This window comes from Mercenaria mercenaria, chromosome 11 (genome assembly GCF_021730395.1).
Source record: "Mercenaria mercenaria strain notata chromosome 11, MADL_Memer_1, whole genome shotgun sequence".
NCBI lineage: Eukaryota > Metazoa > Mollusca > Bivalvia > Venerida > Veneridae > Mercenaria > Mercenaria mercenaria.
Genome location: NC_069371.1, coordinates 14,365,304 through 14,392,154, shown reverse-complemented (window position 1 = coordinate 14,392,154; position 26,851 = coordinate 14,365,304). Strand labels below are relative to the sequence as shown.

General features: G+C 33.7%; 2 protein-coding genes across 2 annotated transcripts in view; both read right to left on the bottom strand.

Moving 5' to 3' along the window:
- The window catches only part of LOC123531660 (F-box/LRR-repeat protein 18-like), a 92,054-nt gene that overhangs the window by 24,239 nt on the left and 40,964 nt on the right, over window positions 1-26,851 (bottom strand). The gene's annotated exons all lie outside the window — the stretch shown is intronic.
- On the bottom strand, window positions 18,709-24,665 carry LOC128547029 (uncharacterized). The gene is made up of 5 exons (XM_053518594.1): window positions 24,531-24,665; window positions 23,322-23,433; window positions 22,316-22,429; window positions 21,223-21,301; window positions 18,709-18,871 (listed from the first exon to the last, which is right to left on the bottom strand). The coding sequence occupies exons 1-5, from the start codon at window positions 24,620-24,622 to the stop codon at window positions 18,780-18,782; spliced, it is 489 nt and encodes a 162-aa protein (XP_053374569.1). The 5' UTR covers window positions 24,623-24,665; the 3' UTR covers window positions 18,709-18,779.

Below are 26,851 nucleotides of genomic sequence, written 5' to 3'. Positions count from 1 at the left end.
GCATTCCAACCCCTATTAAAATACCTGAACTCAACAGAACTATTCAAGAGAAAAAATTCCAGCCACAGTAAACATTGGGTTGACCAGCTCTTTTTTCCACCATTTTGAACCAAATCACATGAGTATGACGAATACCCTCTTGATGGCCGCAAACAGGCAAAACAGGCCCTATCAAAAAGTCATGTTATGCATATTCTGACATTTTCATTCTGTCAAATTGTACATGTACCTGCTATTTCATATCTCCTCTATTAAATCATGCCATTTATTGCAGGTCTTTCACTCAAAAATTCACCAATATTCACCATCAAACAGAGGAACTATTTTCCGCGTAACCACTTCCGTATTGCAAATAACTGTGGTCTTGTGCCTATTTAGACCTATTTTTCTCTTCAAACTAAAAAATATTTTACCAGTACAATCTCAGATGTATAGCAAATTAAATCTGAAAGTTACACCTTTGCTGAACTATGCACTAAAATTTGACAGCTTCCAATGTTACACATGGTATCGGTCAAATCTGAGCAAAAAAAAAATTCGCGTACTTTTCAGATGAAAAAAACGCAAAATTCTATAACTTTTTTGTTTGATGAGATTTTCACCCAAAATAAAAAACAGCATGTTTCGTTATTATACATCTATCCAAATTAAGAGCCACTTCAAGTCTGATTACAATATCACTGTTCAAATTTTAAAGAAGCGTAGTCTACTCACACGAAAAAGTAAAATGTGAACTAAGAAAAATCCTGTAGCTGTCAAATTTGCCCTTTTTAAGCAGCCCAGTATGTGGCAAATATGAGAATGAATAGCTTTTGTACATATATGTGTCATATACTTTTCAGTGATCATTCATTTATGGCTACCCTAGGTAAAATGAGCCAAACAGCTCTGAAAAGTCCAATATGTGAGCTTACTAAAAAGCTTATGAGTCTTTCTGGAATGAATATTTCACTCAAATCTTACAGTTTACAGGCATTCAGTGCACTCTGTAAATGAAACATGCACACCATGACCATTTACACTGCACAAAATCTTACATTGTGTATCACAGCTGAGCATTCTGGCAAAACAGCCCCTATCTCTATAAAGAATGATTTTAATGTATATCACTGCCTGCTGAATGTTCCAAACTGGCTTAATTTCAGCAAAAACCTTAATAAATATCAACCTGAGAAACTACAACTGGTGCTCCTAATTTTTCCGGTGACTAATATCAATGGAAGTGACCCTTCGTGTGACCGAACCAGGATCTTCTGTGTGACTGGAAGGCCTTCGGCCGAACAACATCTAAAATATGAGTCGAGCTAGTCATAATTTCTTAGAATGAATACTTAATCAGTTTAACATGATTGTATGTATGTGCAAACTATAATATGAGATTTTGGGTCCAAATGCAATTTTGGTCAAAAATGGGGTTTTGGGCTAATCTGACAGACTGACCCGTTCTGAGTAAAAATCTTCAATTTGACAACAAAAATCAGTCGTTGTCATGGAGATATTACCACTTTTCGGACACCATGTTTTTGTCTAACTGTATCAAAATTGAGGCAGTATATCTTAATAATGACACCATATTTAAATAATATCAAGATAAAATACATGATAAAATAACAAAAGCAACATGCAATTAATGGAATGTATTTCTTTTTGTTTCTTTCTTTCATGTAGTATAAAAATATTTATGTTCTAAAAATCGTTTCTATAGCAACACTGTTGTTTAACCTCTTTTTTAACAGTCTCTTGATGAATCTAGCAATAAATTACATAGAATGTGAAACAAATACACAATTAACTTTTTCTAGTGTGCTAACAGTTTACAGACAACTGTTTTATGACATTCTTTTGAACAAGATATAGAATTTATTTGATATCAAATTAGACAACATCCCAAAAACTAGGATATTAATCTTATTATATTATTATAGACACCTTATCTATTGAACAGTAAGAAAGAAAATCAGGCAAGACGATATAATTATTAGATTGTTATTATCAACTGTGAGTTTGCTAAAATTTCAAAAGACTTCGATATAATGATCAGTGAATCATTACCATGGCAACGATGTGGTATTTTCTAACAAAAATACTAACATTACCATGGCAACGATGTGGTATTTTCTTACAAAAATGCTAACATTTTTGGCAATTTCTTTGTAATAAATTGAATATTGGAAGTGTTTTTCCATATATTTACATCAAAAGCTGTCTGTTTTCTTATTTGAAAGTAAGACAGTAAACATCATTCCGTGAAAATTAATGTATTATGGTTTGAGAAATACATAATATTCAGATACACCTCTCTCAGTTACAACTATTGCCATTTTAAGGCAGGCTTGTGTAATAACATAGTGCTTTATTGATGCAATTATTACATATGAAAATATATTCACTAACATAATACAGCTTAACATATATAACATATAAACAAGAAAGATGTTGTTTACATATGATGATATCCAAAATAATTTAAAAGTTAAATTAATGTTACCATGGCAACAATGCACTATTTTCTTAAAATAGTAGTTTTTTGTAAATTTTCCAGAAAGAATCAGAACATTCATTTAGCATCTGTTCAGTATACATTTGTTTTACATCACAAATGGTCAGTTATGATCATTTATAAAAAAAAACAAACATCATTTTATGTAATATAACTTGTCTTTTAGAACTACATATTTTCCTGATATGCCTACCTGCATTATAGCTCTGCCATTTTATGGCAGATTTGTGTTATGACATGTTTTGTTGATGGTTTGATGGTTACACATAAAAGATATTTTCTTGCAGAACATAGTCTGATTAGCAGAATATAAACAAGACAGATGCTGTCTACATAATCAAACAAATCTAAATTTAAGTCAAATTTGTATTACCATGGCAACTCACAATGTTTTGCCAAAAAAATAGCTATTTCTGCAAAGGTCATGTCATGTAAAAATATCTTTTAACACAATTATAACCATGGATTAACATGATTAATTCTTGAAATAAAATATATTATATTCAGCCAGTAACAAATATTTTCTGCTATATTGGTAGTTTTTTGCCATTTCTGGGAAAATCCTTCCTACACTCACACTGGCAAGGCAGTTTTTATTGTAAAAATGTTTCCTCCAAAGGTTGTGCTTTAATGTCACACATGTTGTAGTTTTTAAACAACTAGGATTCATTCAACAGACATGTCTTAGTATTTCATGCATGCAGTTTTGGAAAATTTATAAGTTAAATTCTGTATTGTTAGAACAATTAGGATAATGCTTCTCAAACAACTTCACAGCTGTCATGACATCAAAACACTACTTTTACCCAATATTTCTCACAGTTGACTAAGTTTTACTTTTTCTTGAAACACATTTGTAATTTGAACTAGAATTTTTATCTTTTTCAGGTCATGAGGGCAGGAAACATAACATTATTTGTGCAATATGGAGTTATTTGCTCATATCAGTATTTGTGACATGCACTCTATTCCACAGACATGACTTCAGCTGGATGATCAGTAGAACATATTAATTCCTTCTGTTTCATTCCCATTTACATATTCATAGTTTTTTCATCACTGCAAAACAAAAATTCATCAACATTAGAACTTCATTTTAATAAGATTAGTGTAAGTTACAGAATATAAGACTGTAAAGCATCTTTTTAAGCTTAAGAGAGTCATTTTCTTAAAAGATGACTGAAAGCAGATTTGATAAGTATAAGCTCACCCAAGAAAAAGTAGCTTTTCAAGAATACATAAACTAGCTAAGATTCCTACAGACTAGACATACAATTCATGCAATCAAACTTAATGTAAACACAAATACTGTAAAAATAATTTTGAAAATATGAAAAAATACATATATGATATATTCAATTATTGTATGTCATTACTTATTCACTTCTTAATATATTACACGTATTTGTTGAAAGGGTCTATAATCAAAATCATTTCTCTTAAAATGTTATGAATGAAATAGATCATTTATGTTTATGCTACTTTAATGTCTTTATCTTTCTTAGAATAGCAGTATAGTAACTGTAAAAATGTATGAAGAAATTTACAAACCCCCGTAAAATCCAGCTTGTTGTGTATAGACCTTCCTGGAAAATCATTTCACTGTTTAAGGTCATTGCATCAAGCCAAACAATCCTCAGTGGTTGATCTGTAAAATGAAATAAAATACTGAAAAAGGCTGAAATGTGAGATAAAAATGCCCTGGGCAGTTAGCTCAGTACATATTTAGCACAAAGACTTCTATAAAAAGAGTAATAGGTTTGAATTCCTGGCAAGGCTTTCAAAACAAAATGTATCTAAAGTTTATTTATTTTACTAAGTGGTTTTTAGTCACTTGCAACGAACAGTACAAAATGGTGAGGAATCCAGAAATAATGGCCAAGTGAACAGTATGCAAATTTAACATGAAAAGCTTTGGAAACAACTGACTTCTGCCTTGTAGAAGTTTTATGTATGGACTGATTTGACATTACATACATGTAAGAAATTAGTGGTTGAAGCTGACAATAGATGTGTTTCAACTATTCCTAATCAGTCACTTTCATGGCATGACTATATTTATAAAATGATCAGGGCTTTAACTTTAATATGTAACTAAACATTATGACTGACTGTTGTAATTTTGTCTGGCACCATGGCACCAGAGTCACAAGGTCTTCATGTACTGGTACTGATGATAAACCCGAACAGATGATAAAGTCGACCACCTTGGAAATATTCGATTGCAATCGGTTATTTATAAAACTGAACAACCATCTGATAGTTTTCACTTACAACACCAACTGGTGTAAACAAAAACAAAATTGGTAAATATTCTGCATAAATAAATGACTTACATTTATTTGTATAAAAAATATATATCCAAAATTACTGGGGAATGGGGGTGTTTTTTTGCGCATGCTCACTGCCGAAACATGAAGGCCTGACATTGGGTCACTTCTCATTACTTGATCAGGAATGACTGTTGCAGCTTTTTGAGAAAGTTTCAATAAAATAATACGAAGAAAATTTTGTAAATGACAAAGTGGTCGAATTTATCATCAGTCAACGTTCATACAGTCCCCATTTTACAAACCCCTTTCAGGGCCTCACTTCGTGTGAGTTTGCTCACAAAACATAAATTTGAATTATGTAAAGTTTTCAGGAAATGTTAAGCTTTATTTTGATACCGACCATTGATTACAATTTGCAGAAATAAAAAAGCTACAGGTAAAAAAACTCATTTTCTGTTCGGGTTTATCATCAGTACCAGTACAGTAATTGTCTTGCATACTGATTCTACTGAATACGAGTCAAAACCGATTTAAGGTATTTCCGCAAATTGAAATTAGAAATCCATGTGAAAAATCAGAACCCTCGAAACAGCTTTCGAAATGCAAGGACACAAAAAACATATGATAAAAATTGAACAGATATATCTGTAGGTAAACTTGCGAGCATGAAAGCTACGCTGAACCCTATCTCCACAGTGCTTTGGAAGAAAACGAGTGAACATTTTTGGTGCAAAATTTCGGTATCGTATGCAACCTAAATTGCTATAAAACATTTATTTTCAAATCAAAGAAATGCCAAAATAGTGCACACGAGCGTTACTTTTTCAAGAAAATGTCGTTAAACATTCTAATGCGCAAAACACGTGCACAGTTTTTCTAAAATATTTCGCCGCCATGTTTATTTCAAGGAATAAAATATATGATTGTTCTTTTACCTGAGATTTCCTTACTGAAATATGTATGTCTCCTTATTCATGGTTAGAGATATCCATTTAGTATAGTTTTTCACTGTCCGATCTCCTTAATCTGTTACCGATCCTTTACATTTAAAGAATAAACGCAATGTGTAATGATAGTTTTTCGCTTTACACACCTCCCTCGGACAAGAAAGCCGTTTCACTTAAAATTTGTAAGCATCCGCTGACAAAATATTACTGAAAGATCGAAACTTTTTCTAAAATAAAGTTGAATTTCAATCATTTTCAAAAACTGGAAATATTACACATTGTGTTGAATGTATAAATAAAACAAAAATCCCCAAAATAAACAATTTTAGATCTTTTCCGGGAACTATACGTTTCAGCCGAACAACGCATTTCAAGATGACACAAAACTGATTTCTCTTCGTAAACAATGTCAAAGTTCACCTGAGGAACATTGCTGAAAAAGTAAAAGTGCTTACTTGTTTCAGTTTTACGTCCTGTAGAAAACAACCAACTTCCAACTTTAAATGCATAGATGTTCTATAATTATTCCAATATAAAAAACCGTCCGATCTTTTCCGTGAGAAATAAAACGAAGCAAATTTAACTATTTGTTTACACTTCAACCATGTGAAATTAAAGGCATGTATTATCACGAGACTCCCGTGCATTTTGAACCTCGTGGTGAATAAACTGAATTTACTTTAAAGTATGGTGTCTCAGTTGAGTCAGTTATTTGTTCATTTCAGAGAACATACATTAAAGAAGCTTTTATGAGATTATGCATGTGTACGATTTTACTAGTCTACTTTATATTAACGACGATAGAAAACAAGTGTGCACTCGGCAAATAGCAAGTCTATCATTTTCAGGTGTATACTGAACACTGATCCCAATGTTCGTAATTTTCAGATAAAGAACTCGTTATCCTTGGTTTCGTAGACAGGCTTAGTACTGGACCGCTGTTTCTGCTGTCAACACCGCAGTAATGTAAAGTCAATGTCCATTTCTATGCCGGAATGCACATTTATTATCAGTTTAAATTTATGAAAATGTGAAAAAATATCATTGTTTAACGAAGAACCAAGATGCAGAAAAGTTACTTTTGAGACACCGGTATTGCTGATTTTAATCATCACGTTTTCGCGTGAGAAGTTCAACTGGTTGCATTTTGTAAAATGTTTCGTAGTTATCTACAACTGTATACAAATTGTATTACCTCCTAACATATTTGGCTGTACATTTTTTTTCTGCGATTTGTTCTCACTGTGTTTTCAAAAACATGCTGCATTATTCTCATATTGTTTAAAAAGTCGATAGATCAAAATTGGTTAGTTTACGACGCATGAAACATCCGTGGCAGAGCGTAAACGTATTACGGCCCCAAAACGGATAATTCAAATGGAAATGATGTCAACGTGAAAAAACAACTCTGATACTCCCGCGCATTTCATGGAAATTTAATGATGTTGAGGGATAATGTATTCATTTATTGTTTGTTTTTTTTTTTCGAGTTTTATGCTAGAATAGCGTTAGCGCATGTTATTTTTGTTTTATAACATCTTCAGAATCCCTCGTCCCTAGACGTTATAACACGAAAAAACATGCGTTATCCCTACATTTATAAATTATAAAAACAATCGAAATATTTGCTTTATCACGATATATGCAAATATTTTTAGACAATCTTGAAACATTAGGCCACAGTATTTCCGCATACTGGTCCGGGACAAGTTCGATGTGTATAGTGATTCAACAGCACGTGAGCGCGAGAATCTCTCTGTTAACACACGTTTTCTCTCCTGTTAAAACACCCCCAAAACGTGACAAGAACAACAGTTTTATGCTAGAATATACAATCACGTATGAATGAGAAAGTTACGTTATTTAATTTCGGTAGTTACCGCAGGAAGTGCCGAAAATTCCATTTCCACCAAATTTTCCGTGAGATAAGCAGCGCGTAAGTACATAAATTCCACTATAATAAATTAAACCTTTCTTATACTTGCACAATCCTTGAAAAGAATTTTGGATCGTTGCCAAATCTTGTTCACATTAAGTCTGAGACTTGTCTTACAATTTTAGGCAGTTTGGTACACCATACTTACAAAAATCATTGTACGCACATTGCACTACTTTTATGTATGCTGAAAATAGCAATATGTACAGATTTATTTTCGTTTTAATACATGAGGTGGTCAAGTTTGAAAACAGATTTTGTAATAAGTTTAGTTCTATTCAGTAAGACAATTCTCCTATGCACTAATTGAAACTTTGAACTAACTTTTGCCATTCATGAATTTTTAATAAAGTATTTTGAAAGGATTTATAAATCTAACCAAAAATTTGGAAAAATACAGGTAAAATATCTTCTTTGTTTATTTCCAAATTTTAGTTTTACTTTTTACACAGCTACTTTTAGTTCAGGTCTTGCAAACTGAGCTGTTTTTGTATTCTGGAACACAGGTGGCAGTAACGTACCTAGGATACAGTATGGATCCATGAGCCATATGCACTTAAATTTACTACAATTATAATGTTTTCTTAGGAAAAAAATGACAAAAAGCCATTTTGAAAAAATTTTGCTCCTGTGACAATGAGCCATGAGAAAGGTGATCAAGAACAGTTTGACATGTGCACTGCTTCCAGGTCCGTATTTTTTTTTCAAAACAATATTACCTTATTAATGGTTGGCCGCCTTTTCGGCAAAAGATTAATCTTTCAGAAAAACCTTACTTCAAAACCCAGTTCCAAACCGTTTACGCATCATGAGCGACCAACGGCATACGAAACGATAGTGATTTCTCCACCCGAATAAATCCCACACATTTTTCGCACCGAAGTCTCCCCCGTAAAACAAATCAAGTACACCATGTCAGTTAAAAATAGCACTGCAAGCAGTCAGAATAGGCTAAATATAGGCTTACAAGACTAAAAATAAGTTTCAATTCTACTTAATTACTTACCAGTTGTTATTTATTTGAATTTGGTAAATAATCCTCGTGAGCCATCGCTGCTTGTTTATATTCGGGTACTCTTTTGATTTTATCGCTACGTTTGAAATACGTAAACTGTCTCCGCCAATGAAAACGTTCTTTACAACCACCGTCTTGTCAACGGCAATCATGGCAGGCGAAGGTAATTTCCGAAAGCGAAAATGTTAAATAGCGAATTTGTAAGTAACAAAGTAGGGTTGAACCTAGTTTTCGGTCTTGTCAGTTTGTGTTTAGTCTGTTATGAACGGTTATATCGTTATTTTAAACTCGCACTGTGAGCTTGATGTGTTTTAGGGGGGAGACTTCGATGCGAAAAATGTGTGGGATTTATTCGGGTGGAGAAATCACTATCGTTTCGTATGCCGTTGCTCCCTTGTGATGCGTAAACGGTTTGGAACTGGGTTTCGAAGTAAGGTTTTTCAGAAAGATTAATCCTTTGCCGAAAAGGCGGCCAACAATTGATAAGGAAATATTGTTTTGAAAAAAAAATACGGACCTGGAAGCAGTGCACATGTCAAACTGTTCTTGATCACCTTTCTCATGGCTCATTGTCACAGGAGCAATTTTTTTTTCAAAATGGCTTTTTGTCATTTTTTTCCTAAGAAAACATTAAAATTGTAGTAAATTTAAGGGCATACTGCTCATGGACCCATACTGTATCCTAGGTACGTTACTGCCACCTGTGTTCTGGAACAGCTGCATTTGAAAGCTTTGTTCACTATATTTTCACACTTCAAATGAAGGTCACTCTAAATTCAAGATGGCGGAAGTACCTTAAAAAAGTTGAATTCATGATAGACTTAAAAAAGTTGAATTCATGGTAAATTTAGTAAATAAAATATAGTCTACAATATATTGACACTTGTAAATAAAATGTGAACTGCGCTAAATCTACCTAGATGTCATTAGTGTCAAATCCGGGTTATTTTTGGAAAAGATATCGGACAAAACTGTCGATATGAACTCAAATAATATTTTTAACACTACATATCGCTTAAATACTTACTTACCTTGAGATTCGCTAACTGTCATTCTTTATACAATCGAAATAAATCATCTAATAATTGTTTTTGGTAGTTTCATTTTCTCCGCGACCTTCGATGTTTACAAATGGCGTGTCGATTCAAAGGGCGATAAATTATCAATCATTTAAATTTTTTAAAGAAACGGAATTGCAAAACACGGAAATGTTTATAAATGTCATTTCATTTTTTCTTGTGGCAATGTAGAGTATTATTGAAAACAAGAAATGCATTAATTGCCGCGAACACGTGGTAACGTCCACCATTTTTTTTGTGACGTAACTTTAATCGATGTTTTCTCAAATGACGTAACGCCGAATTTGGACCCAAAATGTCATGGTGCATCACATATTTCAAAACAATCTGACTGCAAAGAAAGTGTGAAATGCTAAAAGTGCCCCTCAAAGCAACTTTTCTATGAATATTTATATCACAATCTCCTTTCCCCATACTGAAACTGTCATAATGTAATATCAAACCTCAAATTCAAGTCTTATGTATGTAAAATGTGTCATGACAAACAGTCTGAATAACAAAACTATCAATCACAAAGCAGTCTGTCCAGTTTCCTTGCTTTACTGACTGCTAGATCTGAAGCAATGTTTACTTTTTTCAGGTAAAATTAGCTACAATCTGAACTGAGTATTCACACTGGGAATACAGCTTACTGCATCAACTATTATGAACAAATTCCTGTCCAATTTCATGGTAACTGATTATAAATGTTACCTTACTAGCACACATGATTTAGAGAGTAGTCATTATGGCAAAACTGGCTGAAATAATGTTATTCCACTAGAATTCTATTTTCTAGCTTTTTTTCGCTTGCCGATGCAATTTAATGAAGGGCAAATAACTGTGGTCTTGTGCCAGTATGACATAGACTACACCATAGAAAACTATTTTAACAATGGCCTTCATGCACTAAACGCTAATATCCCTTTCTGAAGTTATACTGTTCGAACAGTTAACTTCCTAAGTTCAACATTTTGTTAGCAAAAATGAAGCATGTCATCGTACTAAAATGAAATCAATTTATTTTCTAAAAACGTGCTGAATTACATTTATGATAAGATGCTTCACGCGGTAACGTAGGCCTACGTTACAATGACAATATTTCAAAGAGCCTTGAAAACAGTTTTATGAAATATATTAATGATTTCTTAAAAATTCATAAATTCAACATATGAATAAAAACTTTATCTGGATTATGTTGCATGATCAGAAACAAGTTTGTTTTTGGATGCAGGTAACAAAAAAATGCAATAATTGTATAATCAATGTCATATAACTTTGTACACGTCGCGCAAAAATGTCGATGATTATACTTTTATGTCTTACTAATAATTTAAAACGCATTAAATTTGTCTTGTTTAGTTTTGATATTTCCTATTGTTTGAGAAAGCGTACCGACATCAGGTGTCACTGACCTGTGTGTTTATATTCCTACTTTCAATAAAATCGGCTATTATCAAGAGGGATAAAGCAAACTTGTTCTTGTTTTACTATTTTCTTTAGAGTTCATACCGTGTATAGATTTATTTTTCACGTATCTCCAAGCATTAAAAAGTGCCATCCTTGACTTTTAGTTATAATTTATCACGTTAATGATAAAACATAAGTCCTGCGTTTATTTTGGCAAAATAATACCAGTCTCCGACAGTTTTTTGTAAACGAAAATCTGGTCGCGATTGAGAGAAAGTTATCAACTCCACATTATCATTCAATGAAAACCTTGTACTTGCGTTATAATTAAAGGGATCATAACATTGCTAACCAATTGTTTAAATTATTACCCTTTCTGTACACCGACATTTTTCTTCAAAATTTAAAAAGGTACAATACGGATATTTTTCTGCCTGTTCATATTTAATTGTGAAATACAAGCCGCTTTCTTTACAGAATTTATATAGGTATATATTAAATTCTCGTATACCAGAGGTCTGTCATGGTTCCCTAGTTGTTCGTCTCAGGATTTTTTAGCATTACAGAAACGATATTTCTCATGTTTTGCTGACATGCATACTTTCTTTCTTTGACGACGTAAATGGGTGAGTAGTTTTCACGAATTTGCTAATATGACCTATATAATTATTATCAAGGTTAGGATAACCCCCTAAAAATTGTTACGATTGCCTTATATTTTACTTTAACACGGGAAGGGATCCAACATATGTTTTCCCAAATGGGCACCGCTTAAAATCATATGTTGTGCTTCCGGTAGTACATATGTGGTAAACATTTCGCAGAAAAATACGTGAAATTTTTATTTGTGATTGAATATTGTGAAAATGACATTGTTTTGCCAAAAAATCGCGATGCAGTGCAACCGAGTAAACATTACCTAGCATGTAAGTGCATTTACCTTACCTGTATTTGTAGAAATGATGGAGAAAAACGTATCCTCCGTGAAGCGGTATGACTGAAAAATAGCAACATTTTTATCAACAGGTGGAAATATGTTGTTTTGTTGCCCTGCGCCTGTTTAATTTTGCCCTCGCAACCTTCCGTATGCTAAACCCCATCCTGAAGAAAAAATATTTGGCGATCACTTTGCTAGAAATATATTTTTGGGCGAAAAACCGAATGGGATACATATGTTGTATATGGGTTACATATGTGGTGCATTAGATTTTTTTATAACTCCACAGATCTTGAGCTTAAATGGTACCTGGATAAAGAAACGAACAGGAAATACGTGCCAAGTATATGTCACATCAGTCCAAAAATAATATATACATTTGTATGAAAGTGATAACTTATAAACGAGCACAGCTTTAAGCTTATATTAGATGTTGCAGAACATTTCCACTCAGGAGTCAACGCATCTCTCCTAAATCCGCAGGCGTTAATGTGGTGCTTATGCGTGTTGACCTGTGAATGTCGGAAATATGTATGTATAGTTTCACACATTAACCCCTTCGGATTTAGGAGAGATGCGTTGACTCCTTAGTGGAAATGTTCTACAGCATCATATGGAAGCTTAAAGCTGTGCTCGTTTCTATTATGTTATCCCTTTAATATACATGTATATAATTTTTGGAATAATGTGAGATATACTTGGCACATATTTCCAGTTTATTTCTTTATCCAGATACCATTTAAGGTGGTTCGCGGGGTTCCTACCAAAATTTCGAAGTATGAGATATAAGACTGATATTAGGTCTGTATGTACTAACATATCCTGACTTTCATTTGGAGAAAAAAGAAAATCGTTCCAAGTCCACATTTCCTTTGAAGAGCGCCACCTGGCGGCATATGTATTTTTCAAGGGAAATCGCCGTTTTGCTGTAATAATCTCATTAAAATTAATGTTATTACATTTTTTCAAACTCAGGAATATAGCTAAATTCAATGTTATTGTTTACATGTTGCATTTTGTAAATTATTTCACTTGGAAAATGCTAAGATAAAGAGATATCCGTAGTAGGGTGGGGAAAAATAGCGAAAATATTCAGTGTATTTCATGGCCGTTTAGCCAAAATAAAATAAAACGGAACGGTCAAAGTTCTTGATTTTTTAAATATATTCTTCTTTAATCATTTCTGAACAAGAAAATAAAATAAAAATAGGGGGTCTTCACGGCAGATTTTTTGCAAATTTACTTTTTATTTGTTTTGGTAATGTAAATTTTGTGACGTTGATACACAATGACGGCGTTAACGTCGCGCAAACGCTGATTTCATTATGTCTTTCATTGATATAAACAGGACCTTCACAGTTCACAAAAATCTTTAGAATCTTTTTTATTTGAATATATTCACATGATGTACATTGTTGCGTATTTTGCAGTCAAAGTATATTATTTTTACTAATATATATCAGAGTCAATTAGAGCTGGAACAACTGATACCTTCCTGGTTAAAGCTACTTGCCCACACTTTCGGTGAAATTTTTCAACATGTTCATGTTCACCAAGTTCGGCACAAAATGTGAATATTTCGCGCTAAAACATGAACTATAACAACTGAATATGGTATAAGTGGTTGAATTTTTATGAAAATGTTTAATCTTGCATAACTCGCGTATCTGGCTCCGTATTTAAGGGTTAGTAAAGTGTTGGGGGACGGGGATGGGGGTGTAGAAAAAATCTTATCAGTTTATCCGCTATGAATTAAAACGGAGCTGTCAAAATTCTTTATTTTCAAACATAGGTTTCTTTAATTATTCCCCTACAAGAAAATAGAAAAAAGAGTCATTTGCAAATTTACATTGAGCCGCGCCATGTGAAAACCAACATAGTGGCTTTGCGACCAGCATGGATCCAGACGAGCCTGCGCATCCGCGCAGCCTTGCCAAGACTCCACGCTGTTCGCTTTCAAAGCCTATTGCAATTAGAGAAACTGTTAACGAACAGCATGGATCCTGACCAGACTGCGCGGATGCAAAACCATTATGTTGGTTTTCTCATGGCGCGGCTCATATTACCTTTTGTATGAAATGTTTAAGTGCGAAGCTGAACGACATTCCTTATTGTTTTTCAATATTTCAAGTGACTAGCTAACAACGAAGATACAAGATACGAAATGTGGTGAAACTGTTTTCCAGACAAAAATGAAATACATTTTTAACGAAAAAGAACATTTTGAAGGGTGGCTAAAACATCAATATGTTTCTTTTTGTTATGATATGTAACTTTATTTAGAGGTTTTGATTTTCATTACAATTCTAATTGTGTATTATATTTATTGCTTTTTAAACCTATATTGAATATTTTCAATAAATAAAATCATGGAATCTTAAGCAGATGATGGATAAATGAGATAATGCCTCTTACGGTAAAAATGTACTTCAGTCTGTGAACTTGAAACCATTACTTGAATAAAGCTCATTTTGGTGCCGCTTAGTGCATTAAATTTATAACGTCAACGTGAATGCATAATGCAAACCGTATTGCGGGAAAACTTGCTTCAAAATGACAGAACAAAAATAAAACTCTAACTCATTTCGCTTCAAAACATTCAGAAAATAATATAAAACAGATACAGTCGATGCAGACGATATTTTAGGATGGAAAGATGGAAGAAGGGCGGTTTAACTGAGGCTGCTCTTGCGAAAGGTTTAGAGGCATGCGTTCATTGTTCAGACCCGCTGTGTCTGTCAGATGTTTTCAAGGAAACGCACTTTCGACATGGTTCACTGTTGTACATACAAAAAGTTTCGATTATAGAATTTTGGCGGCAAATTGGGATCATTCTTATTTGATGAAGGTTTTATTCCAAAATCGAAGTATGGTATTCCAGTGCTGAATGTAATATCAAAAAAGTAACCACTATGATTTCATCTCGTGCATTTCTTTTGGTGTTTCAAAAATTTTAAAAGACGGATAAAACTAAGAAATAAATAAAACCACCATTTACATGTACTTTAAAATGTTTTCGCCAGAATGCTGAAAACAAAATATTTGACTTGTATTTAGTGTAAAAGTGCATTTTGACGCAGATGCGAATAGATTCGGATATTTCAGGACTGCAACTCACTGCAGACCTGGAACGCCTGTATAAATTACAGACCCCGGAATATACCGGATTCAAGCAATTTGAATGAAAATTATCTTTAATGTATATATTTTGTGACCATTGTAATACTAACCCTAACCTTTTGTCAGTATATCATACATATTATACACTAAATGCATGCTGTCGTACAATAATTTGCGTATTTTTGCCGTGCGCTCCGATTGATGATCAGTTCAGGACATGCGCAGAAGACCGCTCCAAATATGACAGACTGCAATGAGCAACATCGCATAAAGAATGTCCGTGACATGAGCGCAAAGTGAACAGAAGTTACGATATGCAAGCATCAAATGGGAATTTTACATTTATGCGTTTTGAAGCGCATTGTCAGATTTTTCTGTTGATTTTATTTTCACAGTTTTGGATATCATGGATCACAAATGTATCATAATTAAAATGATTATAGTGAAGTCTACAAGCAACCACTGACTGGATATATTCCTTAATGAATTACTGTGATCATTGCGTTGGAGATCCACGGCTTAAAAATGTACCATGAATTGATTACAGTGAAGTCTTCATGCATTAAGTTAGCTCTAAAACTGTTTCAAAAATAAAACAATTTAGCAGATGCGTATTGGTTGCACGCAATGCTAATTACGACGCCAGTATTCAGAAATCCATGTGAATGTAGACTCTGTTCTTGCAGACAACTAGTCTAATAGAATTTGAGACAGGCTGAAATTTTAATACCCTGACAGAAACGGCAAGGGTGTCCGCGGACATCATTTTTAAATGACATTTTTCATAATAATGTAAACAAAATAATTAGCGTGTTTTAGGAAATTATTGAACTGACACTGAAGTATATTTCTAGATGATATACTTAGATTGTAAATTACTTAACACTGTAAATAATGTGAAATCTATTTAGTAAAAATATTTCATTTTTGAGTACTTTCATTATCCTGTATATACAAAAATGTATCTTTAACGGACATAATGAACAAAACGTTTGTGTGACGTTAACACCATAAATGACGTATCAACGTCACAATATAAAATAACCAAAACAAATAAAAAGTAAATTTACAAAAAATCTGCCGTGAAGACCCCTATTTTTATTTTATTTTCTTGTTCAGAAATGATCAAAGAAGAATATATTTGAAAATCAAGAACTTTGACCGTTCCGTTTTTATTTTATTTCGGCTAAACGGCCATGAAACACATTGAATATTTTCGCCATTTTTCCCCACCCCTACTACGGATATCTCTTTATTTAAGCATTTTCTAAATGAAATAATTTACAAAATGCAACATGTAAACAATAACATTGAATTTAGCTATATTCCTGAGTTTGAAAAATTGTAATAACATTAATTTTAATGCGATTAATACAGAAAAACGGCGTTTTCCATTGAAAAATACATGTGCCGCTAGGTGGCGCTCTTCAAAGGAAATGTGGACTCGGAACGATCTTCTTTTTTCTCCAAATGAAAGACAGGATATGTTAGTACATACAGACTTAATATCAGTCTTATATCTCATACTTCGAAATTTTGGTAGGAACCCCGCGAACCACCTTAAGCTTACGTTTTGGCGAAACAATGTCATTTCCGTAAAATTCAATCACAAATAAAAACCTCACCTGTTTTCTGCGAAATTTTTACCACATATGTACCACCGGAAGCACAACATATTAATTTAAGCGGTGCCCATTTGGGAATACATATGTTGGATTCCCCTCCCCCACCCCCCGTGTGATTGAATTTTACGGAAATGACATTGTTTTGCCAAAAAATCCCGATGCAGTGCAACCGAGTATACATTAACTAGCACGTAAGTGCATTTACCTTACCTGTATTTGTAGAAATGACAGAGAAATACTTATCCTCTGTGAAGCGGTATGACTGAAAATTAGCAATTTTTTTTATCAACAGATAGAAATATGTTGTAATTGCCCTTAACGCTTGCTTCAATTTTGCCCTCGAAAGCTTCCATATGCAAAACCCCACCCCAAGAAAAGAAACTTATGGTGATCACTTTGCTAGAAAAATGTTTTTGGGCGAAAAACAGAATGAGATATATATGTTGTCCACAGATCTTAATCTTTTTCTGGATAAAGAAATGATCTGGAAATATGTGCCAAGTATATCTCACATAATTCCAAAAATTATATACATGTATATTAAAGGGATAACATATTAGAAACGAGCACAGCTTTAAGCTTACATATGATGCTGTAGAACATTTCCACTTAGGAGTCAACGCATCGCTCCTAAATCCGAAGGGGTTTATGTGTGAAACTATACAAGTCATGCATATTTCCGACATTCACAGGTCAACACGTATAAGCACCACATTAACGCCTGCGGATTTAGGAGAGATACGCTGACTCCTGAGTGGAAATGTTCTACAACATTTAATATAAGCTTAAAGCTGTGCTCGTTTATAAGTTATCACTTCCATACAAATGTATATAATTTTTGGACTGATGTGACATATACTTGGCACGTATTTCCTGTTCGTTTCTTTATCCAGGTACCATTTAAGCTCAAGATCTGTGGAGTTATAAAAAAAATCTAATGCACCACATATGTAGCCCATATACAACATATGTATCCCATTCGGTTTTTCGCCCAAAAATATATTTCTAGCAAAGTGATCGCCAAATATTTTTTCTTCAGGATGGGGTTTAGCATACGGAAGGTTGCGAGGGCAAAATTAAACAGGCGCAGGGCAACAAAACAACATATTTCCACCTGTTGATAAAAATGTTGCTATTTTTTCAGTTATACCGCTTCACGGAGGATACGTTTTTCTCCGTCATTTCTACAAATACAGGTAAGGTAAATGCACTTACATGCTAGGTAATGTATACTCGGTTGCACTGCATCGCGATTTTTTGGCAAAACAATGTCATTTTCACAATATTCAATCACAAATAAAAATTTCACGTATTTTTCTGCGAAATGTTTACCACATATGTACTACCGGAAGCGCAACATATGATTTTAAGCGGTGCCCATTTGGGAATACATATGTTGGATCCCCTCCCGTGTTTAAAATCTATTCTTCCGCCATTTAAAATGGGGAGGGTGTCATATAGTGTTACCTCTATCTGTGTGTACGTACGTGTGTACATTCTTATATACCAGTGGTTTACCATGGTTCCCTAGTTGTTCGTCTCAGGATTTTGACGATCCTCCGATGGGTGAGAATGGCGTGTGTATAAACGATTATAATGGCCATCCCAGTTCCCTGAAGATGTCAGGCGTCACGGTCTCATGATGTCAGCTTTTAGGATTATCACATCATCATGATTTTGAATCTTAGACAATCTGTTATAAGCAGATGTACCACCCCACTCAACAAAACGATAATCAAATAGAGGAAGAATGTATTAATTGGGATTCTTAAATAAATTGAAATAATAGTTCATATAGCTGTACATATAGCCAGTTGACCTCATATCAATTAAAGAGTGAAAAGGGGCAACTGAGGTTTGAACTTATGACAATATTAAGACTTGACACTAGACTTTTCTTTATTACAAGTAAATACATCAAATATTTATTTCACGTCGAATCAGTAAATGGCAAACGCTCAGTATTTTTCACAGTTTCGGCTACTGTACTGGGTACATACATCGTCACTAGTCGTCTCCTTGTATCCTTGTGTAGCATTCAAACCAGCTCCTGTTAAAATGAAAATATTAAATAGATAAAGGCATGTGAATGCAAAAGACGATATAAATGTTTGTGTCAATTAAGTTGAAATGATGACAACTGAATTAAGGGCGATTAGGTAAAACAATTAAGGCCAAATCTTTTGACGGACGGAGCTGACCATAAAAGAAAGATGTTAAACTGCCACAGTTTTCATAAGTTTGACAAGTTTATTTAATTTCTTTCAGGTCAGAGACCCATGAGAAATAATAAAACATGTAAAAATGTGGCGATACAGTACATATGATATAACAGAAAAGCATCATTATATGTGATTATTTAATTAGATTATCACTTTTCGACATGTTTTTTTTTATGAGCGTCTATCAACAAACTTACATATACATCGTATTTACTATAACTTGTGTTTTAAAGTACGTAAGCGGGTATAACATAACTGACAAATCTATATATGTTTCTAGCTGATGTAAGAAACATCAGCGGTCTACAATATCATGTGTAAATAATATCTTTATTTACGACTACATATTCTTGCAGTTAAAATAACCTTCATTATTTTATATCAATGTGATTGTGTGACATTTAAATAAAATGTGATAATTATTACGATTTTATTATTTCATTTGATGTAAATTTGATGTAATATACAATTATTTGTTGTTTTATAAGATATTGTTTCTTAGGGTAAATGCCTTGTGAATATAGTTTCCCAAACTCTTCATAATAGCTATGTTCATCATCATTGTTAAACAAGTATACAAGTTTCTGCATATTTGGGCGTTTCCAACAGAACATAGGCATGTATTACTCTTTCTTAACACTATTTCACAGTTAGTCATACTTAAGCAGCAGGCAGCCAATTTTTGAACAAATATACCGAAAATAAAAAGTTTAGTCAGTAAAATTACATGGAAAATCCTAGTGTGTGCATTTAAAGATCATCATTTAAAGTGGTACGTGTGCTTGGATGTGGAAATGATATTTTGAAGACTTTACCTTTTAATTAAATAAAGGTCTGTAAAAACAAAGTCGGTGATTTAATCAAGTATGCCAACTTTCTTTCTGGTGATCTACATGCTTTTAAATCGTTATATTTCATTGTAAAGGGAGGTAATTCACCCAGTTTTTTTTTACTTTTTTTTAAGATGGAATACAGTGACGATATGCTGTGATATACTTACCAGTTTAAAATTGTGTAGGGTAATCCCTTATCATTTACAAATGTTCAGTTTTTTTACTAGAGAGTAATGCTTTCGTGGCAAAACGATATTATTACAGAAAGGTGAAATAATCTATTGAAGTTTTACTAACGGTTTTGACAAAAATAGTAAAAAGGCTATTTTGTTTTATAGTTTAACTTGCATGAAAGTACTGACTAAATTTGTGTGTTGAGTAAATATTGTAAAGGTGGAAAAGTTCGCGACGTAGAAATGTTCGCAAATTTCGCGAATTCTTGGAATTAGCGAAAGTATTTGCTAACGTAAGTTACGACGTTCACCAAGTTAACTTTTTGACCCGCGAATATGTCAACTTTTACAGTATTACAGAGAAAACGTGTCACTGAGCCGGTACGCAAGTGCATGTGTATCTTAAATCCATCCGTTTTTTAGCGTTTTCCTTATGTTTTTCACTGGAGATGTTGTGAAAAGCAAACCCTCTGACAGAATCTTTAAAATATTTCAGTGGCCAGAGTATAGTTTATATATACAGAGTATATTACATGCGTGTCTTTTTCATATTGAATTTATTAAACGAATTGAATAAAATAATAAAATGCGAGGCTCTGCCAAGCATTTTATCACTTTTATTCAGCGAGTTTAATAAATTCAATGTGGAAAATCACAAATGTAATACTCTTTTTATCATAGGTTAGCTTTTCCTGTCGAAACATCAAAAATTCTACTTTCTTTAACTATTATAAAGAAGTCAATTTGACCTACGTCTCCTATATTGTAAGCAACGTCGACGTCAAAGCTTTATTACACTAGTATCTTACCATTTTTATGTAATGGCTTTATTACACTACCGCGACATAAAACATGTGATAAACAGTTGTACTTAACACGCTAAACAATACACGATAACCTGCTTCTTTTGAGAGTTTTTCTTCAAGCGGACAGACATGCTAGTGTATTAGATAAAAAAAACTACCAAAGTCCGTCTATTTACATACCATTCTACAGTGGGACTAAAACAAGTTCTTTCCTTTACTTTTATATATTTATTTATTACACGAGTGTATTTTCTAGAAATTACTGAACTGCAGTGTTTTATTGTTTATAAACATTAACACATTGAAATATTTTTGACACATTATGTCAGTATTCAGAATTTTCAGAGAATGAAAACACAAATCTCACCTGTAATTAGATTATTCAGGTTGCAGTAGTTCGTACTGTAATCCAGATACGCGTACCAAGTTTCAGATGTTGAAAATCCCTGTCATACAGATTTAAAAAGAAATTAATTATATCGGTAACATAGACAAGATACAAGTATGGTCAAAGGCTAAAGAAAATACAAAATGTATATAATGTAAGTTACTATGAAAATGAAACATTTATAGCAAAGAAAATCCATTTCTATAGAAAACGAATAACACCGATAAGGCAAAAAACGTGCTCTCGATTTACATAATAATGTTAACGTGTCGTATGCTCCGGTTAGCAATGGTGATGAACAACACACGAATAAACAAGGAGCTGCGTTTTCAAAAAGCAAAATCATGCTCCCCAGGTGTATGACCAAATAACGTTGTTTTTGAGGTTTTGATTATAAAAGTAAAGATCATATGAAGGTCAGGGTCATCTATATACAGATCATGCCACATGGCTTGTTGAGTGTGAGGATGAAATACATTGGGTCATTTATGTGAGCTGTAGGACCAAACACATTGTTTATTAAGGCTTTAAGTTTGATGGTGAATGTCATATGAGGGTCAAGGTCTTTCATATATCGGTCTGTTTGACGGACTTGCCACATGTATGAACTTATTTGTGTCATTTCCGTGGGCTGTATGCGAAACGGTAAAATCTGGTTGACCAATTGTTTTATTTTTTTTTTTTTGTTTTTTTTTTTTTTTAGGATTTAAGTTTAATGGTGATGACCATATGAAGGTCAAGGTCATCTTTATTAGGTTGGTATATAGATGAGTGTGAGTATTAACTAAACTGGGTCATTTCTGCGGGCTGTATGACCATAAAATGTGTTTTTTATGGTTTTAAGTTTGAAGGTAAAGGTCATATGAGGTTCAAGGTCATCTTTATATAAGTCAGTTTTAGGTCTTGCCTTCACCTTTAAACCAGCTAGCTTACGGAAAGTCAGTAAATTTACCCAGGTGCTCGTCCATTCCTAAAACTATACACACACGGGCTGGAAAAGTCGCCATTTTATCTAAATTGTGCCAACAAAAAAGAGCTCCATGATCCCAAAGGATCAGAAAATAACACTTACATCAACAGTACATCCACTTCCAGCGGGTTTCATTGTGAAAGTGAGATCATCAACATAATGTTTCACGGGTGTCTCGTGTGTTCCTTTGATTTCAGTAACGCTTTGTGAAGAGACCTATAATACAAGGATATCATTCTGTGATATCTGGAATCGTTGAGGGACAAATATGCAACATCGGAATTTTAAGAAAATTGTATATGTGCGCTATTTTACTTTTTATTTGCATTTCGTGTGCGCGATTTTTCCTTTTAATGGTATTTTCGGTTATTTATTCACCCAAATGGACAATATATTTTTACAGCTTATTTGTAGATAGTACATAAATCTCAAAATGGACGCTTAATATCACGGAAATTTGAACGGGAGATATCATCTGGTATCAACAATTCGAAGTTTTGTTACCTCACCTATGCAAATGCGTGAATTAAGTATATGAATATGTGATATCTAACATTCGAATACTTGACTGATATCACATATTCAGATTTTATATCAAAATGTAGTGTTGTGTAGGAAACGTTATGGTAGTTTATTTCTGCCAACTTTGCACGACGACGCCGAGCGACTACTTTCGTACCTTCTTTTATTCGCGAGTGCAGAACTACAGAAAGAATGATTTTTTTGATTTTTTTTTTTTGTTTGTTTTGGGTTTAACGCCGTTTTTCAACAGTATTTCAGGCATGTAACGGCGGGCAGTTAACCTAACTAGTGTTCCTGGATTCTGTAACAGTACAAACCTGTTCTCCGCAAGTAACTGCCAACTTCCCCACATAAATCAGAGGTGGAGGACGAATGCTTTCAGACACAATGTCGTTTATAAAATAGTCACGGAGAACATACGCCCAGCCCGAGGATCGAACTCACGACCCTGCTATCCGTACAGAACGAATGAAGTTTGACAGAAATCAGCAACCGTGAAAACGGCACCTCAATAAAAGTATTCTATTTCATTAACATCGTGCTACATTTTTCACGTTAATACAGTAAGAGAGTAAGTTGGCTGTACCTTATACAAACATTTTTCCCCTCCATTTGCACAATTGTCTGCTGTTTCCCACTTTTTAGCTTGAGCAACAATCCGGGAACCAAAATCTGCACATGTCACCGACGGGAAATTCCTGGCAACGAAAATGTGTAACATTTCTTCTCAATTTCATATGCATGTACCTTCACTCGACTATCACGATTTTATACGTGAAAATGAACAAAAATGTTTAATGTAAAACTTATTGAAATATTATTCTTTCCTCTTAAAAAGAATTAGAAGAGTCCACAGGAGTCCCAATAAGTTGAAATGACCAGCAAATTCAGTATACTACATGGGATTAACAAATAATTCATACCGATTTAATAAATAGTCATTTTTTAACAACAGAAAGACCATCTCCCGTGAATGTATAGAAAAATAAAAGACGTAGATTAATCATTACAATGAAATCTTTCATTATTTTTGGTACAACGTTGCAACACTTCGGCGTGATAATTTAAAGAAAAATATATTCATGGCAATGACTTAGTACCTACGCCGAAAACAAGACTTCAAAACTCCATCAAGTACTTATAGGATTAAAGCAAACGCGTATGTTTGTATGTATATGAGTGTCTTTTCCCTCCTCCCATCTGACAAAATCCCCTTACTCCTTTTTTTTATTTTGTTAAATTACATAACAACCGTTATAAATAATAAAAAAAAAACAATTTCAGGCGATAATTTACCTGCTTCTTATCTTCATCTGAAAACGAAATAAGAATTCGGGGGTTGGGGGAGGGTGTAGATTTTGTTCGTAGGTTAAGCGGGATGGGTTAGGGCGATCTTGTTCCGGAGTAGCCTATTTCATGATCTGATATTATTTTATAGTTGTCGTCCCTCTAAGCCTTATCCGTATCTGCATTTTACTGACGGGACAGCGACAGTCAACATTTATATCACGCTGTCCCTAAAACGTCTTATTATTTGGACTCTTTCTCATTCGGCTTATCGAGATGGCTTATTTTATGATCTGATATCTTATAGTTGTCATCCGAGAAAGCGACAGTAAAATGTTATCACGTTGCCCCTAAACGCTACGGTGGGTGGATGAGAGGGGATCGTCCGGGTGAGGGAGGATTTGATTTTGTCCTGACGTGGGATGAGAATTTTGTCCGTATAAACATACACACATTTTTGGGTCGCTTTCATCAGTTAAACTAAATATTTAAGCAAAAATAAACTCACCACTGAATTTTACATGAAGCATGGATAGGATATCCTTCAGCATAGCTCATTAACGACACAATACCGGCTAAAATAAGTGTGTGAAATTCCATCCTGATCCTTCAAAAATTCAGTTATACTGTCCGTAAACGTTACTTATCTTTGTTATTGTACTACATGAGTGTGTTCTATATTGTAACATGTGAACTAAACATGTGACAACAGTACATGCATTATATAAACTTTTCATTCAAATCACTAGCATAGTAGTTTTAGTTTAAACATAATTTTATTTCAAACAATGGTTACAACATATACCAATCTACATTACGCAATACAGAAGGTAAATGTATGAAAAGGCATAATACATTTTTGTTGTTTTGATGTTGTTTTGTTTTTATTGCTGTTGTTGGGTTAAGGTTCAAGTAAAGTCTTTTGAAACCACCCCTCGGGTGAATTTTTGTTTTAGTTTTTTTACGCCACACAGGCCTTGGTCTATCATAAAGAATACACCAAATTGCTCCTAATAAATAGAAGAAACTATTAAGACAGGTTATTCCCTTTTGGACAACACATTTTGCCTTATATCACATGTGCTTTGACTGTTCATGTTCTATTTTGTAGAAGATATCAAGCTTCTTTTTCAAAACTATTTTGTCATTACTTTTCTTATCAGTGTGCCTAACATGTGTGTCCAGGTACTCCGGGTGTTGAAAGTGTTACAAACCATGTACATTGTAAAAAAATGCAAACATTGCAAAATGAAAGAGAAAGTAGAGCTGTCAAATTGACAATAAAACTGCAGTATTTCAACAAATATAAAAGTAAACTATTTTTCATTTCCCGGAGTACCTAGATAAGTATGTAAGACACACAACAAAAACAAATTTAGAGAAAAAATATGTTTGAAAAAGAAGTTTGATATTTTGTACAAAATATAATGTTGACAGCTGAAGTACATGTTTTGTAAGACAAAATACATATTACCAAACAAGGTGACCTCTATATAAAGTATTTTCTACTTCTTCTGAACAACTCCGTATATATATGTTATGAATATTATGGGTCTGTCGGGTATAATTTCCAAAATGAAAATTTACCCATGGGGTGGTCTCAAACACTTTACATGAACCTTAAGAATCACATCAATACATTTTAGGTCTTAAGGGGAATTTTCCAGCTTTTGATGGTGGAGGAATACACAATTTGCCCATTCGTGCATTATTTCAGGCACCAGCGAGCACCTGAGTAGAACCTCCGGCCTCCCTAAGTCAGCTGTATGAATTCAAGTTTCGAACCAGCATTGGTGAGGGGCAAGTGGTTCAAAGTTAGCAACCTTGATCACCCGCCATCGGCGGCTTTACATACAACATTGACTCGTTTTTGCGGAAACTAAGAATAAGTCTACATTTGATTAAACGGGTAACTGATATTACTATGTCGGAAGACCAGACATGACACTTTTACAGTTTAAACAGATAATTACTGTGTGTGGGTATTTCAAATTTAAATGCTTTTTCAGTTTGGTATAACATACATGGGTGTGTTTAAACACAACCAACCATGCACTTCATACACAAATAGATACAAGGAAATTCATTGGTGCAAGCATCAAAGACGCCGTCAAGTGTTGTGTCTGAAGTACATTTATTGCAATATGAGAAATCACCTAATCATTACTTTATTAGTCTGACTGGCTACAAGTTATCAACATTAGCACATAAAACAATATATGTTATAAACTGTTTAAACATGAAGAATAAACATGATAGAAAAGTTTTACCATGCAATACAAATCCTTTACCTGCAATGACATTAACATTGCGAGTAGGTGGTCCCTTTACATACAAAATTAAAGTAATTATTTCACTAACTAAGGTCACCTCCTGTGAAAAGTTCTTATATGCAGGAGCGTGTGTATGAAGTTTCACAGAAATGCAGTTTGTTGGGAAATGAGGAAATGTTGAAATTATTTCAAAGTTGTGGTTCACAGAAACCATTATTTTTATTATCATGTAATGTAAGTAGTGTTTTCTATTTACTGATGAAGTTTTATGGACCTTAGTCACCTACATTATAGATTTCAGAATGCAGATTATACACAGCAATTTACTGTTTCCGTTGCCAAAAACAACCAAACATTTTGTCCAAGAAAAGAATGATATGGTGGACGGATAGTTCAGTGGTTTGCACACTGGCCTTCCAATCCTGAGGTCGGGAGTTCGATCCCCGGCAGCTTCTCGGGAATTTTCAGAAACGCTTTTCAGTGTTTCCCACCCAACTAGAAGTGTACTGGTCAGGAACCCAGGCAATCCTTGCGTGTATCAGTGCTATACACTGGG

Excerpts from the sequence above, each read along its gene's own strand:
- LOC128547029 (XM_053518594.1), bottom strand. The coding sequence starts at position 24,622 with ATGGAATTTCACACACTTATTTTAGCCGGTATTGTGTCGTTAATGAGC. Across the intron at positions 21,302-22,315 it reads GAAGTGGATGTACTGTTGAT|GGATTTTCAACATCTGAAAC; the intron begins GTAAGTGTTATT and ends TCTGTATGACAG. Across the intron at positions 18,872-21,222 it reads CCTGAATAATCTAATTACAG|GAGCTGGTTTGAATGCTACA; the intron begins GTGAGATTTGTG and ends TCATTTTAACAG.